The sequence below is a fragment of the Drosophila santomea genome, chromosome X (genome assembly GCF_016746245.2).
Source record: "Drosophila santomea strain STO CAGO 1482 chromosome X, Prin_Dsan_1.1, whole genome shotgun sequence".
Lineage (NCBI taxonomy): Eukaryota > Metazoa > Arthropoda > Insecta > Diptera > Drosophilidae > Drosophila > Drosophila santomea.
In genome coordinates this window covers 12,823,512-12,840,360 of record NC_053021.2, presented here as the reverse complement: position 1 = coordinate 12,840,360, position 16,849 = coordinate 12,823,512, and the positions used below count along the sequence as shown (strand labels likewise).

Here is a 16,849-nt window from a genome sequence, read left to right as displayed (position 1 = left end):
ATGTATTTATGTAACTTACATATTTCAATGCATATAACACATTTTATTGTATACTTTATGTATACCATTTTATTTTAGCGTGTATATTTCAACGGATAGGTCGAAAGATATATGATATATAATAAAACTATCGCTCATCGCAAGCTCTCGCAGTCTGGCCACCTTTTCCACTGCTCAGTGTTGCCAGACAGCGGCAATCTGCGATCCGAGTGCTCACCAGCTGTTTGATCTCAATTGGACCAATTGGAAGAGCGCGGCGTCGCGGGCAGCGCAGTCGAGTGGCGGGAGAGCGATCGGCAAAGAAATCAACAACAAAAACCAAAATCTCGTCTCAATTTTATTTACGTGCTTTTTGTTTCAGTGAAAAGTGAAGGCGCAGCCGCAGCAGCCCGTATTTCGCGCGTTCCCATTAATTTGTTGTTATTTTCAATTGTGCAAGTGGCGTTCGTGTCTTTTTTTTTTTTTGGTGTTTGTGTGCGTCCTAATTGAAAGAAAATGTTGTGAAAAGAGGCAAATAAATTGGGAAATAGCAACGTAAACAAATCAAATAATGAATAAAGCAAAAGAGCAGCGAAGCTAACTGAAACCAAGTAGTAAATTAAAAGAAAAGCCCTGCGAAAATCAATTGATAATGACAGTAAAACGGGAAAACGCTAGAAAAGCGTTGTAAAAGTGGCAACACAAAAGGCAGTCCAATAAGAAAACCCAAAATCCAACCAACGCGACGCACGCGTGTCCAATTTGTCGCTTCTGCTTCGTCGCTGTTTCCTCTTCTTCGTTCTACGCACACAGCCGCACGATCATTCATGTACGCTTGTGTGTGTGTGTGTTGTATCTGTGTGTCTTGTGCATTTTATTTGATTTGTTGCTCATCTGTTATCTTTGAAATCTCTGCAATCTGTGAAATCTCAAAATCTCAATGTTCTCGGCGACCAATGGCAAAATCAAGGTAAAAAAAGGCGCGATTTTTCTGCAGTTTTCAGCTACGGGGTATCAATAATATTCGTAGTTTAGTTGAAACTGAATCTGAAAATCTTATCTGATGTTTGCATGCGATGTTTGTTGCGGTGTATCTGATTGCAGCTATTGCCAAACATAAATTGGCAAATATTTGAAGTGCGCTCACATAAATTTACTCCTAAATACATAGATAAAGATAAAATAGAGATCATTTTTTGTTTACTTATTTTCATATTTAAATACTTACAGTTACCTCCGGAGGATGCTGTGCTGGTGACGTCACCGCTGCGCTGCCTCTTCAACGGCCCCTTTCGCGATCTGCACTTCAACGTCACCGATCACCGCATTATTCCCGTGCACGATGTCGTTTTCCTCGACGACTTCGAACGCAACGTGAAGCCTTTGATCTACCGCCCCGTGACGTCAGAGGTCGCTGCCTCTGCCACTGCCGCTGCCAACGATGACGTTGCAGAGGCAACGCCGACAGCGGAGGAGCAGCAGCGCAGCTTCATTCCAATCAGCAGGTGAGTCACATCCAACGCGTGCGACAGAGATGGCTATCAATCGATCGTGGCCTTGAACTTGATTCCATTTTGTTGGTAGTCCCCATTCCCAATTGGAGCTGGGCGAAAAGAGAGAGTGAGAGTAAGCCAATTAGAATTTCGAAATGGACATTTCAAGCTTTTGTAAATGGTGAAATCGATTTCATTTAAATTTTAAAGCTTAACAACAGTTTAAAGAATAATTCATAACTTCATTTAGAAGTAAATACTGAAAACAGTTAATTTACTTTTAAAAATAAAATAAAATAAATTAGCATGCTTAACAATTAAACACCATTAGGTAACATTTAGCAAATCACCGTAGTGACGACATCTGTAATAATTTGTCTTGTTTAACGCTCGTTTTCGAAAAGTGTTTGCTCTACGGCAGCGATAAGCAAAGAACATTCCCAACTGATAAGATCGTGGGCGCCCCTGATGTGTTAAAACATCATCGTTTTTATCGTCAAAAGTGTGCAGAAGTTGTGTATCTATTATAAACGACTTTATACTCGAATTGTTATTTGTTTTGAGGTGCGTCGTTAATTTGCCACCGTTCGTATGGGAAATATACAGTTTTTAGCAATCAGATGGTTTAGTATTTAAAGGGCAACGCTAATGTAAAAACCCGTATATTATTTGTGGAATAAAAAGTAATCAGTACTTTGATCAGAACATTAGAAATATATGGAATATATGTATATTTGTGAAATATGTTGAGCTTTGCATTTCAAATTGGGAATTTTACATAATTTTTTGATAATTTTGGTACCCCTTACAAAAAATTGTGATTATTTAAACTTGTAAACCAGCCAAAAAGTACCCATTACTCCTGGGGCTTTTAGGCAAGTCAAGATGAAAATAGTTCGCAGACTAGTGGGTATCTGGTAGTCTACACTTCTGGTTTTGTGGCTTTTTTGTTGCTGCGCTTTACGAGTGTTTTGTTTGCTCGTTTTTTTTGTGTTTGTCCACATTTGGCGTAATTGTTTCGCATTTCTATGGGCGGTTAACACACGACTGCCTGAGCTATGATTATTATTGTTTTATTATACCCGTTACTCGTAGAGTAAAAGGGTATACTAGATTCGTTGAAAAGTATGTAACAGGCAGAAGGAAGCGTTTCCGACCATATAAAGTATATATATTCTTGATCAGGATCAATAGCCGAGTCGATCTGGCCATGTCCGTCTGTCCGTCTGTCTGTCCGTATGAACGTCGAGATCTCAGGAACTACAAAAGCTAGAAAGTTGAGATTAAGCATACAGACTCTAGAGGCATAAGCATACAGACTCCCCGCACCACGCACCCAGGACCCCGCACCCCGCACCCCAAACCCCGCACCACGCACCCAGGACCCCGCACCCCGCACCCCGCACCCCGCACCCGCACCACGCACCACGCACCCCGCACCCCGCACCCTGCACCCCGCACCCCGCACCCCGCACCACATACCCAGCACCACAAACCCCGCACCCCGTACCCAGCACCCCGCACCCCGCACCCCGGACCACGGACCAAGCACCCCGCACCCCGCACCCCGCACCCCGCACCCCGCACCCCGCACCCCGCACCCCGCACCCCGCACCCCGCACCCCGCACCCCGCACCACGCACCCCAAACCCCGCAAATTGATAAAAAACCAGAGAGAACGCTACAGTGGAGTTCCCAGACTATCTGATACCCCTTACTCAGCTAGTGGAAGTGCAACGGAGAAATTTCCACACTGACAGTTTTTGGTGCGGTAGCACCCCGCTGAGTAACGGGTATCAGATAGTCGAGAAACTCGACTACAGTTCTCTCTTGTTTTTATTTGTATTTCTCTGTGCTACCGCTTTTGGCTGAAATCGTGGATTTGTGTTTATGCGTTACTTATTCTGCACTAGGAATTGGCCGCCTCGAAAAACGCACGTTGACTTGGTCGTTGCCTTTTGGCCCAACATAAAAACTTTATAACCAAACTCGATGGCGGTCATTCAACTGATAAGAATCACTGTACATACCTCAGAGATGTTGAGTAAAATAAGTAAGTCATAACTAGCTTTTTTTTAAGCGTTTAACAACAGGTTAGTTTCCGTGTTTTATGGCCTAACGAACTTCACTACAAAATGCGGGCTTACTTACTAATATTCAAAGTTATTAGGCATATGAGACTTACATTCTTCATATGTACATATATGTTATTTTCATAGTTTATACTCCTTTTAAAGAGCACCACAAATTCGCTGCCATTGAGATTTCTCGATTTTTCTGTTTCTTCCGCGTGCTTTTTTGGTCGCAGATTTTTTTCAGATTTTTATTGTCAATGTGAAGCCATTGAAGGTTGTCTGAGTTGACACCTTTTCGGTGCTGCGAGTCTCGTGGTGGCTCAATGTATATACATATATTTCTTATTTCTTATTTCTTATTTTACCATTTATTTTTTAATTGCCACACTGACCGTCGCCGGCTGCGGCTGCTTTCGTCACAGTTGCCGGCAAAAGTATTGCGCCCTTGGCAATGACCGTCGTTCACATGCTCCGCAAAAAGCAATTTATCAGCGTACACACGTTTTTTTTTTGTTTTTTGTTTTTGCTTTTTGGTTATTCAAATTTCAAATTATCGTTAGTGCAACGACTTCAATTAAGGTGCACTTAAATAATTGGCAGTTTGACCCCTGGACTGAAATTTTGTCGAAGCAAAAGATTTATGGCAAGTCGAGAAACAGAATTTAAGGCCTTTTAATGCTAATCAGCGATTTTAATTACTCACCTGGCACTTTGTCTTGCTGGCAGACTTAGAACAAACGTATTAGAAAAAAATTAAGTATGATATTGTGGTATTTATTATTCCCATGATGGATTTAAAACAATGCAGACGTATTTGTTTCACTTAAATTAATTATAATAATACATGTTTAACAATTTGTATGGCTTGGTTTGAAATGAAATGTTAACCATCCTCTTGTATGCAAAATCTTTCCGTATTTTTCGCTTTGTTTATTTTACAGCATTATTAAAAACAAATGTACGGATAAATGCATAAAAAATGTCGATACACCGCGCCAGTTTTGGTTGCGAAACAATTCCAGAGGCTCCGCGGCATTGAAATGGCTCATTAAATCGGGCTCGTTGCGGGCTCAGCTCATTTAAATTTTTTATGGTTTTATGAGCTGAGTGAAAAACAAATGGCAAAGATGGTACCAAAAAAGGGGCGGTGGCATTTTTGCGGAAACACCAAACAACCAAGCAAATCAGCTAAGCCAATATAATTGTCAATAATTTCGCTACTGCCAACTTCTAGTTTGAGGATGCGATAAGCGAAAAGAAAACACGCGAGCTTCGAAAAGCCATAAAAAAAAGTAATCACAGCATCAAATGGCCAATCAAATGGCCAAATAGCAATCACAGAAAATAGTTTTAATCACAATTTAAGTAATACGAGCACTTGATTACCTCAATTGAGTAAGGCGTTTCCTGCCGACGTGGCGAATTCGGATGTCATCCACTCACCCACTCACCTGACCCACCTCCATTCCATTTAGCAAAGGTGAGCAGCACGTGCGAAGGGCTTCCTTCCTATCGTCACAATGTCGCCCCCGAAAATCGCTGACCCATTTCAGCATTATTTGCTCCTCTTCGTCGCTTTCAGTTGCCTTTCGAAGGCAGAAATGTGGATGGAGCAAATCGAATGGACAAAGTGAGGAGAATGTGTTCTTGGAGTGACCGTCGAGGTGGTACCGTGTTATCTGCGATTTGCGAAAGCTAGTGGGTTTTCCGCTCAGTTTGTAACAGTGTGAAAAGTCAACCTATTTAAATGCGAATAAATGCAGGATTCATGCCAAAAGCTGCAATTCTTTTTATTGCTGCATACTTTTAGGCGTATTTAAGATTAAGGTGCAAAGTAATTTTATATATAGAGTCCACAGAAGTGAAGAATAACTTTCAAGGGTGTCTTAGTGTATGCAATAATAATATATAGTTTTCTTATTTTTTTATTAAAAAATTTGGATACATGTAGAATTAAATTATTGTACTACTGCTAATACTTAAATGCGAATAAATGCAGGATTCATGCCTAAAGCTGCAATTCTTTTTATTGCTGCATACTTTTAGGCATATTTAGGATTTATGTGAAAACCAAAAGTAGGCAACAATGGCGTTTCAATGGGGAAATGCGATGAATTACTCCTAAGCTGCATACTTCTACACACTTTTAACCACAAAATCCAAATATTTTACTGATATTATTAATATTTTTCTAATATTATTAATATTTTAACTATAAATAGCAATTACTAGAGGGCATTGAATGGACGCAACTTTGTGGGCGCTTCGACTGCGAGCAATGGCTAATTGAATTAGCCATTTGAGACGTGGCCAGCACCTCTGGCTAAGGTCTCGCGATGTGAAGCCCCATCGAGTCTTTGGACTTGTGTGCCAATTGCCAAACGCAGAGAAAGCAACGCGCTTTCAACGCCAATTGCAGTTTCGAGTGCGTTCGGTGCAAGTCTAACTTGGGTGGCCAAAACTAAAGTCGAAAACAATTTTGCCGTTTATTTTTTTCCCGAATTCTACACAGAACTCTTCGTGTGGTGTGAACAATTGAATAAATCGACAGTAGCAGCCGCACATATATATTTTTTTTTGCAAGTGATTCGATTGATTCAATAGAAATGCCGGAGCGCAGCATTAGCCAGCGGGATCTCGAAGAGATTGAGATCGAGAGCGACGAGGAGGAGGAGGAACTGGAGCAGGGCGTTGGTCTGTCCACGCGGAATCGGCGCCATCGCCGTGGCGCCTCCGATTCCCCGGCCAATTCGCGGGCTCGAAATGCCACCAATGGCATGCAAAATCGCGGCAGGGAACGCGAAAGGGAGAGGGAGAGGGAGCAGGAGCGGGGGCGGGACAGGGATAGGGAGAGGGAGAGGGAGAGGAGTAGGGAACGCTTTGGGGGCACCAATGCGGCGGATGAAGCCCGCTTCTATGACGATGAGGAGGGACTGGACGAGGAGGGCGACGAGGAGAGCGAGGAGGATATCGAAATGCTGGATTAGTGAGTACTGCGCATTGGGTTTTCCCCTTCCCCTTCCCCTTCCCTTACCTTCCCATCACTTCCAGCTCATAATTCGATTAGTTGTTGCCAGCTTTTTGGGGGCTTCTTTCCTGGAATTATGTACTGCGCTGCGCTGGGAAAATGCACACACATACACACACATATAAAATGCACACCGTAATTGGATTTGCAGCATAGTGAAAACACGCACTGATTTGCTAATAGTTTTCCAAATTCAAGAAAATCGAGTAACATGTTTAGGTCATCCTCCTCCATTCATCACTGCAAAAAGGTCACTGAAAATGCCAAATAGTTGCAAAATTAAATGCATTGCCATAGTGCCATATCGCCATAATTGTGAGGTTTAGTTCGGACAATGCATATGTAAATGCCATGCAAGACAGAATGCATATGGCATCGTCATTATGGCAACAAAACATTTGCATTTCTTGTAATGCAATATGCATTCGTAGCTCCGCCTCATTAGTGCACCAGTTGCACTGAAGTTGATCCCTTTGCTTGCGCCCAATTCGCCTGTGTGCAATTTAATTTAGCAAGTGCACAAAGACCTAAAATTTACTTGCTATCTTGTGCGACTTAAGCGCATAACCTGTTGGCCCTGCACTCTGCACTCTGACCTTTAACCGAAGACACAAAGACAAGCAGACACGAGGACACTGCAACGGTGGCCAAAAAACGTACTTTTGTTATTTCATAGCCTACAAAATGGAAATGTTTGAAGTTTTGCGGTTTGAATGTTGGCTGCCCCAGACTGCATTTTTAGAAATTTATGAGGCAAAAGGACGGGAAGCTGCAAATCCAAATGGAGGTGAAAAGCTGCCACAAATAGTGAGCGCGCTAAAATCTATTTCATATTCTGGGAAAACTCTCAAGCGAAAAAAAAGGCAATGCTGCTGCTGCGTTTAATTTTCCACTTTCTGAAAGTCGAGATACAAAGCCGCTTTTCCACAGACAATCAGCATTATTGAGATATTTATTTTTGCGCAACATTACCAATTAAATGCAGAATTGTTTTGTTTTTTTTTTTTCATCATAAACGAATGCATTTTGAAATGCGCTTTCAGCAATGAAATGCTGCATACTTTCAGACACTAAAACTGTTGACTTTCAAAGAGATTTCTGTGGCAGCTTCTTTAATTTGCATTTCCATGCGTAGAATATTTCAATGTGAGATTATTTAATTCCGCGTTCAGTGCCGAAAGTGGAATGCGCCACCCCACAAATGTTCATCTCTAGGTATTTGCTTGCAGTTCCAATTTCGGCTATCCCCCGCCTCTTTACCCGCCTCTTCAGCGCTTTTCACATTTTCCGCAACTTTTTCACACACACCCCCTACCCCGCCCCCCTTTCGTCAGCGGGATGCCTGTTGTTTCTGACGCCGGCGTCGTTTTGGTCTCGCCTTTTCTGTTTTTTGGTCTCACGTTTTTGTCATGCTGTGGGCGCTTAATTAAAATTAATGAAGTACGTTGGCTTTTTATCCTTTTGACGGAGGTGTCAACCATTACACCTGGATCAGACCACCCCCTCCATTTTTGCCCATTTCCGCCCATTTTCACCCATTTTTGCCCCAATTTCGCTGGCCTTGAGGGCCTGAAAATATTTACACTGTTTGCTTACATTTCGAGTTAGTTAATTGTGCAGAATACAAGACAGGCTGCTCTCGCTAATGAAGATTCTGCGCTACTAAAACGAATAAATAATATGCAATTTAAACAGCATATATTTCAGTTTATTTGAGTTTATTAACCCTTGTGCCGTCTCAATTACAATTTGCGGCCATTAATCATTTGTTTGTGAATGCAAATGAAATGGCAAAAGTTTTGGCCATTTGCCATGTGCGATAAGTACAGCAAAAAGGGTCGACCTTTGACCTGCGCCAAGTTAACAGATAACAGATAACAGTTAACAGAGTAAAATATGCATAAACATTTGCGTAAGTGCACAAAGGAGTGCGTCTGCCGTTTTGCCCTCGGCACTCATCCAACGTCATTGGGGTCTGCCCCATTCCCCATTTCCCCATTTCCACATTACCTTGCCCCATTCCCCTTGCCCATTCCCTGCTGGCATGCCACAAAAACTCATAAAACATTGGACAACTATTCCAGTTTGCAAGTGATGTGTGCAGCATGCAACGCTCCCCTTTTCCTCACACTCACACTCACACTTAGACTCTGGAAATTCTCCCGCTGTTTTCCCGGCTGTCAAAAAGTTGCAGCCCGACTGGCTTTAATGCTGGGAAATTTGCAGCATCTGTGCGGGGATTGGGATTGGGATTTTCTGGCTGTGGCCCTGTTGCTGCCACACAAGGCACCCAAGGAAGGTCCTCGAAATCCTTTCTATGCGCCACAAAGCAGGGGCGCACCAAAAAAAAAATCGGACGCAAATATGCCACAAAAGCTGGCGACCAAGAAGAAGCAGAAGAAGCAAGCAACATTTCTGCACTGCATGTTGCCCCGAAAATTTGTGCTTGCAAATTGTTTAAAACATTCAAGTTCAAATTCAGCCAGCAGTCAGGCATCGCTATCTTGACATACACTTGCCAAATTCTGGCTAAATTCGGGCTAAATTCTGGCCAAATTCGTGGCCCAATTTTGCCAAACAATTTTGGCCCAAAAGCGTGCACAAAGGCTTAATGCAAAGTTCAAAATATTTATTTTGCATGCCACGCAAATGCGCAAATACATATTTATTAAGCAGCACTCTCTTGCAGTAAATTGAATTAAATTGCAAATGTTAAATTGCAAATGCATCTTTGTTGCTTATATATTGTTGCTAAACACAGTAGCTATTTAGCTGTCCAACTTTGCTTTAATTAGTTGTTATTTATGAGTTTATTTCATATTTTTATTATTTTGTAAGCAATGCAAACAATTGTAGAGTCCATTGCTCGGTGAGAGTATGGGCAGTAGTTATGATATCCCATGCATTTTACCTCACCCACACTTGCGTGTGCTTCGAAAGTATCTGTGTGTGTGCTTCGACAGTATCTGTGTGTGCGTGTGGAGTATCTGTGAGTTTGCTTTTATTGCTGAGGAGCCTTTATTTTTTTTTGGTGGGGAAGCTGGCGTAGTTGGCGTCGCTGGAATCGCGCATTTTAGTGGCTTTCAGAAGTATGCGATGCGATGCGATGCGATGCCTGTGGCGTCGTTTTAGTCAGGGGAGCAGCAAGCAGCAAGCTGTTATGCTTATTACACACGCTCATACAGAACTCGAGGTAGAGAGATACATTCCCATTTCCATTCCGGCCCAGACGATCCCCCATTTGGGGATAAAGCGCCCCAAAAAGTGCAGCCATAAAGCAGCTCGACACATTCGCGAAATAACATTTTTTGGTCAAATTGTTCAACGGCACAGCAACAGCAAAATGAAACTATGAGTGCCGTATGTCCTGTGTGTCCTGTGTGTAATGTGTGTCCTGTATGTAATGTGAGCCAGCCACTTTGAAATCGGCTGGAAAAACCTGACTTTCGAGTGCAGTCGTTGGTCAAGTATTAAGCCCCACAGATATTTTAAATATATGTTAACTCGCAATCCGATCAACTGAGTTCGAAGCTTTCAGATAATAATGCATGTCCTGTGGTACACAAAAGGATAATTTAAGGAAAAGAGCAGTTTCGTTTCAGTTCCTCGTGTCATGCAATTTGTATGATTTTTGCATGGTTCTTATTGCCAGCTTAACTTTTATTGCAACTCCTTAATGATTAGATACATTTCATACAACACTAGGCAAGCCAAGCAATAAACCATCTACTTTAATATTGATTTTGCCATTTTATTAGCCACATATTTAACCAGTTTTTCGCCTTCTACTCTCTTTTCTCATTGCAGTGATACGTGAGTACAGACACAAATTTTTACGGACCTGTCGTTAAGCAAAAGCCTGAAAACAAAAGGCGAGCGGCGAAAAATATCTGCGCACGTACATAAAACCACAAACATTCACATTACACATCAGGTATTTACCATTCCGACAAGATTAATGCAGCGTAATGCGTTTGTGATATACGTTTTTACTTGCTAACTTTATTGCGGGATTTAACGACTTCAAAATCCGTTTGCACAAAAAACAACAAACGAGTTGCAAAACAAAAAAATGAATGGAGTTGACCATTTGGTTATTCTCATTTTTTTTTTTTGCGGGTGATTAATAAAGCATTACACAAAGCGGTTGGCATTTTCTGATTATTAAATTGTAACTAAAACAAGAGAGAACGCTATAGTCGAGTTCCCCGACTATCTGATACCCGTTACTCAGCTAGTGGAAGTGCAAAGGAGAGTCTTTAACACTGACAGTTTTTGGCGGTTTGTGGGCGTAAGAGTGGGCGTGGCAAAAAGTTTTTTGGCAAATAGATAGAAATTTACAAGACCAATACAAAAATGAAAAAATATCAAAACATTTTTCAAAAGTGTGGGCGTGGCAGATTTGGGCGGTTTGTGGGCGTTAGAGTGGGCGTGGCAAAAAGTTTTTTTGCAAATCGATAGAAATTTACAAGACTAATACAAAAATGAAAAAATATCAAAACATTTTTCAAAAGTGTGGGCGTGGCAGATTTGGGCGGTTTGTGGGCGTTAGAGTGGGCGTGGCAGCATGATTCGACAAACTTGCGCTGCGTCTATGTCCCTGGAGTCTGTATGCTTAATCTCAACTTTCTAGCTTTTGTAGTTCCTGAGATCTCGACGTTCATACGGACGGACAGACGGACAGACGGACAGACGGACAGACGGACAGACGGACGGACAGACGGACATGGCCAAATCGACTCGGCTATTGATCCTGATCAAGAATATATATACTTTATATGGTCGGAAACGCTTCCTTCTGCCTGTTACATACTTTTCAACGAATCTAGTATACCCTTTTACTCTACGAGTAACGGGTATAAAAATCAAGTGCTCTATTAAATGGATAACCGAACGTCGAACGTATGCAGCTGTGGTTTGCATGAATAAATTATCCTGTGGCGCGTTAAAAAATAATTTGCACTAATGCTTACTTAATTACGTTATTGTAATTGAATTCTGCAAAGCACACAGTGCTGATAAAATCACAAATACTGCGGAATTGTTTTAGTTCTATAACCCAAAAGTTAAATTTTTCTTAGCTTGAATACTGGTGATGACTGAAAAATGAATTGTATGGGTTTTTTTTTGGGTTTTGAAATGTTTCGACTGGCACTTTAAACATGTTCAATGTCACAGACAAACCATCCTATTTGTCCTTGCTCGCCTGTTTATGCTCCACTTGCCCCATGCCACCCACACCCACTCCTTCTCCACTCTCCCCACTCCCCTTCTCCTCTCTTCGGTCGCCTTTCTCCACTCCCATTTCACCTTTCACCATTCGCAACCCGCGGTAATCGCACGCATTGGTCGGACATGTATTCGTTTTGACAACCTTCCCACCTGGCACGACGTTTTGTCTGTCAACCATTGTAATCATATTTCCAGCAGCAGTTAACCGGGGGGGATGATGAGGGGGTTGGGGGGTGAAGTGTGGAAAGCGGGGAAAGCAGGGAAAGCAGGGAAAGCGGGGAGAAAGCACGTTCTGTGCCGCAAGGAAATTTAACAGGAACCAAAGCGAGATTCGCCGGAAAAAAAGCAGTACTCATGGAATTATTGAAACACCATTAAAGTGCTGCAAGTTCTAAGGAATTTACATACCCTATATATTAATAATAAAATCAATATACATACCCTAGATATTAATAACAAAATCAATATACATACCCTTTATTTTAATAACAAAATCAACGAGAATACAACAGCTTAGGATAAACACGCCTATAAGCCATGAAGCCATAAGCTTCAGTGCTGGCCATCTTCATAACATTTCAATCAAAATTCTCAATCAATAATTACAGTTACGATGAAGAGGAGCGTGTGCCCCCCCCCCATTCCCCTGGATTTTTAAACCCCTTCCGCTGGTGTTACCACACGCATATTTCCCCTACTCACATTTTTGGATTTGTTTGTTGTACGCGTAGTATATATGATGGCTTTCTATGCGCGTTACGCATACGCCCCGTGGACGCCTCCCGTTTTCGCCTCGTGGCAAACAAACGCACGCCATTGTGCGCAAAATGAAGGAAATCAGGGAATGAGTGAGTGAGTGAGTGAGTGAATGAGTGAGTGAGTGATTGAATGGGAACGGGTACCGATGAAGAAGTAGATTGTGCTCTTATGAGCGGGAATGAAGGAGAATTTCGGGCAATATCCATACAAAAGAACAACAATGAACTTGGAGGACTTGGTTGGCTTGGTTGGCGGTAAGGGGAAAAATGTGAAATGTGAAATTGATATTGATATTATGCAATGTTGTCCCGCAATGAATCGAATCGAATCGGAGCGAAACGAAAAACCCCAACGATGAGAGTTGATTTTACGAGCCTTAAACATGACACTGAAATGAACTTTTTAAAGGGCGTTCTTCTGCCAAGTGGATGTGAATGTGAATGTGAATTTGGATGTAGATGTGATGGCGAATGAGCGAATGCATACGCAGATTTTTACGACAGTTTGTTAGCGAATTCAGAGGCTCTCGCATTCGAATATGTATTCGCATTCACATTCGCAGTGCGAATGGCCAGGGAAATGGATCGGATCGGATCAAAGCGAATCGAACAGGATGTCCGCTGTCATCGAGACCATAGATGCATCCGCCGGCAGGGGCGTAGTGAAAAAAGGGGTGCAAAGGGGTGCCGAGTTATCGGTTTTCAATGTGGCTTTCAATATAGAAGTACTGGCTTTAAATTATATTTCAACTGACTTTAATTTAAGCTTAGTATTTATTTGGACTACGCCCATCTCTACGCGTCTCTTGCAGTTTTGTCACTGACATTTGACATCCGGCATCCGCTTTGGTCTGTTGTTTTGTCATAAGTGCCTTGTCGAGTTACCATAACATTAATATGGCCAAAAATTGCAGTATTTCTTGTACAATCTTTCTTGAATTGCTTTAGAGATTTAATAGTGCGTTACGCTTTAAGTGACAATATAAAATTGTGTATGTTTAAATTTTAAGGAAAGGTACTCTTTTGGTTGATCACATTGCAATCGGCAGTTGCTCTACATTGAAAGTGGATTTTAAAAACGAAAAACAGAACAACAAACGGGCCGTGAAGAGAGGCAATCAAAATCTGGTTGACATTCAGCTGGATTTTGTTTTGTCTGCAGTTTTAGGCTGCAATCTGCTTGGCCGCTTGAATCGCGTGGAAAATGCCAGCGGAATGATGACGGCGGCGTTGATTTAATTTTCTCATTGCCCAATCGACCGGCATTGTTGTCTTTTTTGTTTTTTTTTTTGTCGCCATGCAGCCGGACAGGATATGTTGGCCTTCTAATTTGCAATCGCATTGAGTTGTTGCTCCTCGCCATTCATAACACTCATAAATATGCTGATTTTGATTCTGATTCTGAGCTGGGCTGCAAGGCTGAAATTTAATTTCGACTGAGTGTAAAAGTCTTTCTGCCTTCATTCGCCTGTTTTCTTCGCCTGTTTGTTTGTTTGTAAATAATGTAAGCGTTTTAATATTTAATATTGCGCATACGACATGTTGCGCCAATTTTTGTGCGCCGCTTTGTAGCTGACATTTAAATGAATTTTCAATAATTTCGCTGTCGGTTTTTTTTTTTTGCCAGCTGATAGAGTTGTTGTGGTTGCTGTTGTTGCGTTGGCAAAGCACCAGCAACAAGCACTTAACGCCTAGAAAGGACCTTCACATCCGCAAGGATATCACACCCATTCCATTTTCGGTGGCGCAACCTACTGGCGAAAATGCCATTTGTGCAAATCTAATAAACAGCGAACCGCATTAAATTTGACACTGAGGTGTGGGATTTTCAGGCCAAACTGGATATATATATAAATATATATGTATATACTGTATGTAGTGTGTGTTCACGGGTAGATCGTGTCTCTGGGAAAACGTGTCAATCGAGTGGCGCTTGGGGAAAGTGGGCGGTGTGCGTCCTGGTGGGCACCACAATGTCCCAAGCTTTCATTACAGCATCGGCAAAGAATCCTTTGGCCAAATCATTATTGAGTGAATCACTTGATACCGTGCTTTATAAGATATTGGAAATGCAAATATTTCTAGGTTGCAAAAGGAAAATCTATTTATTGGTATTTAAACATATAAATATTTTTGCTTACTCATATGCTTTTATTATTAATATATTAATGTAGAAATTCTTCTTTAGCATTCGTAATTTTTCTTATTTTTTGAAACACCATTAAAGCTTAAAATATGTGCCAAACTGATTTATTATCATATACTCCACGAGTACGTCGCATCCTGTGGCATAAATCAAAGCTGCCTCATGTCCGTGGCCAGAAAAGCGACACAAGGGGGCAGAAATAAGAAAATACTGCTTCTTGTTCGTGTTTCTTTAAAATCCTTAGCTAACTGGCGTATGTACGAGTATGACACATTTCGCCTTTGGGATTTGCAGGCGAAGGACGCGTTTCCCGTTCACTTTCACTTTCACTTTCTTTTTCGCAGCCGCCGTTTGCCATTTTCGGTTGGTCTGTAGTTTAGGCCAAATTAACATATCGCACAGGCCGCAGCGTCCTTGGGTCCTCTGCACCTTCTCCGCTTCACTTGCCACTTTGAGATGCGTCCACATGGCTCGTAGTCCGTATTTGTCATACAGTTGCGGTCAATCAAATAGTTATTGTGATGCTCGCTATACCAAGTTTGTAATTACCCATTTAGAGCTGAGTTACTACCTATCTAGCTTTTTATAAACAATGTTTCAGCCTTTTGTTTGGTATGGTATGGAGTAACCTAGTTGTGTGGCCGCCATTGTCGCGTTGTACAAGCCAAATAGGCCTAGGCGATGGGCCATTGACTGCCACCCATTTGGATGGCGTTGCAGTCAAGTTCTGTGTGGCTTCGTTCTCCTTTTCGGTCGTCATGGTTCATATCGCGTTTTTGACGCTGTCTCTGAAATATTCTGTCTGTCATGCGGGGACCCACAAAAGGTGAACCAATTTTCGCGAAATTGTCTGCGAAAAAACGATGAATTGGGCTTTTTGCGGCGAACGGCAGCATTAAAAGTTAGATCTTTAAAATATTAAGAGACTCTGCATACCGAATGCAGAAATGTCGGCAGTAATTCCAAAAATTACCTTAAAATACCTCAAGTTAAGTGGATACCCACATTTTAAACATGAATTTGTGTTAGAATTTGGTATACTTTGTTCTTAGAAAAGCAATTTAACTTTATGCAGCAAGTACATGGAGTTCTCATTCCAGGAAGTTACACATGTATATGGTAAGTGGGAAGTGCATTTGTTGGCTGCCCATCTACGTACATATGTATCTATATATATTTATTTATATATAAGGGTATATGCACATATGAGCCCACGCATTTAATTTGATTTCGACATACGACGATAAGCAGAACGAAGTTTGCAACTTGCAATTCCTGCACTTCCCTGGCTGCCTCTTTGTTCTAATCAATGACCGATTGAGTGGAGATGTGTGCACGTGGAGAACTTCCAAAAACATTATTAATTAAATGTATTGAATTACCCAAATTGCTTTTTCATATTCATCAAAATTTAGATTTTTAGAAGCTTTCCTATAGATAGTTTCACATTTTCTGAAGCTGCAAATCTGCACGTGGAGAACTTCCAAAAACATTATTAATTAAATGTATTGAATTACGCAAATAACCTTTTCACATTCATTAAAACTTCGATTTATTAGGAAAGCAATAGTTTTACATTTTCGGAAGCTGCAACTTTGCACTTGGAGAACTTTAAAAAACATTATTAATTAAATGTATTGAATTACCCAAATTGCTTTTTCAGGAGTTCCCCTATAGTTTTACATTTTCTGAAGCTACAACTCAAGGATAATCTGATTTTGGCGTTTAGTAATTTTTTCATTCAATGTTGCTCCTTCTAATCGCATTTTTTTTTGTGAGAAATGACTCATTGTTCTCGTTGTATGCAGGTAATAATTTTTTTTTTTTTTTTATCCTCCATGGACATTTGTTTTTTGTTTCCATTGGGGTTTTCTTTCTGATTTGTTTGATTGCTGTTGCTGATGTTGCTGTTGTTGTTGTTGGTGGTGGTGGTGGTGGTGGTGCAATTGCTGGTACGATACGACTGGCAGACAATAAAGAGCATTTCATTTGAATAATGCGAAAACATTTCGCTAGACGCCCGCTGCCATTGTCTAGCAGCCCATAATTTCCCCCAAACGCCAAACGCCAAACGCCAAACTCCAACCAACGATGCCGATGCCTGTGCTCTTTAAACTGCTCAACTGACATGCCGATTG

The 16,849-nt window shown here is 41.4% G+C and overlaps 2 protein-coding genes and 1 long non-coding RNA gene across 9 annotated transcripts in view; 1 reads left to right on the top strand and 2 right to left on the bottom strand.

The window, feature by feature from the left end:
- Window positions 1-346: 346 nt before the first annotated feature.
- Window positions 347-16,849, top strand: part of LOC120457292 (eye-specific diacylglycerol kinase) — a 121,386-nt gene continuing 104,883 nt past the window's right edge. For 3 of the 7 annotated variants that reach the window (XM_039644766.2, XM_039644765.2, XM_039644764.2), the window contains exons 1-2: window positions 5,912-6,533; window positions 10,383-10,388. In XM_039644766.2, the coding sequence (XP_039500700.1) occupies window positions 6,154-6,533; window positions 10,383-10,388 (386 nt within the window). In that variant the 5' untranslated portion in view covers window positions 5,912-6,153. Of the gene's footprint in view, window positions 950-1,209; window positions 1,485-5,911; window positions 6,534-10,382; window positions 10,389-16,849 lie in introns of those variants that run through there. The other 4 variants (XM_039644768.2, XM_039644767.2, XM_039644771.2 and 1 more) reach the window with 2 other exon arrangements.
- Window positions 824-1,340, bottom strand: LOC120457305. Its single transcript, XR_005616936.1, has 2 exons — window positions 1,208-1,340; window positions 824-1,138 (listed from the first exon to the last, which is right to left on the bottom strand). It is a non-coding gene; the product is annotated as an uncharacterized LOC120457305 (long non-coding RNA).
- Window positions 1,424-16,849, bottom strand: part of LOC120457299 — a 140,678-nt gene continuing 125,252 nt past the window's right edge. The window contains exon 7 of the transcript XR_006356531.1: window positions 1,424-1,582. The gene's annotated coding sequence lies outside the window, so the exon portion shown is untranslated. The remainder of the gene's footprint in view (window positions 1,583-16,849) is intronic.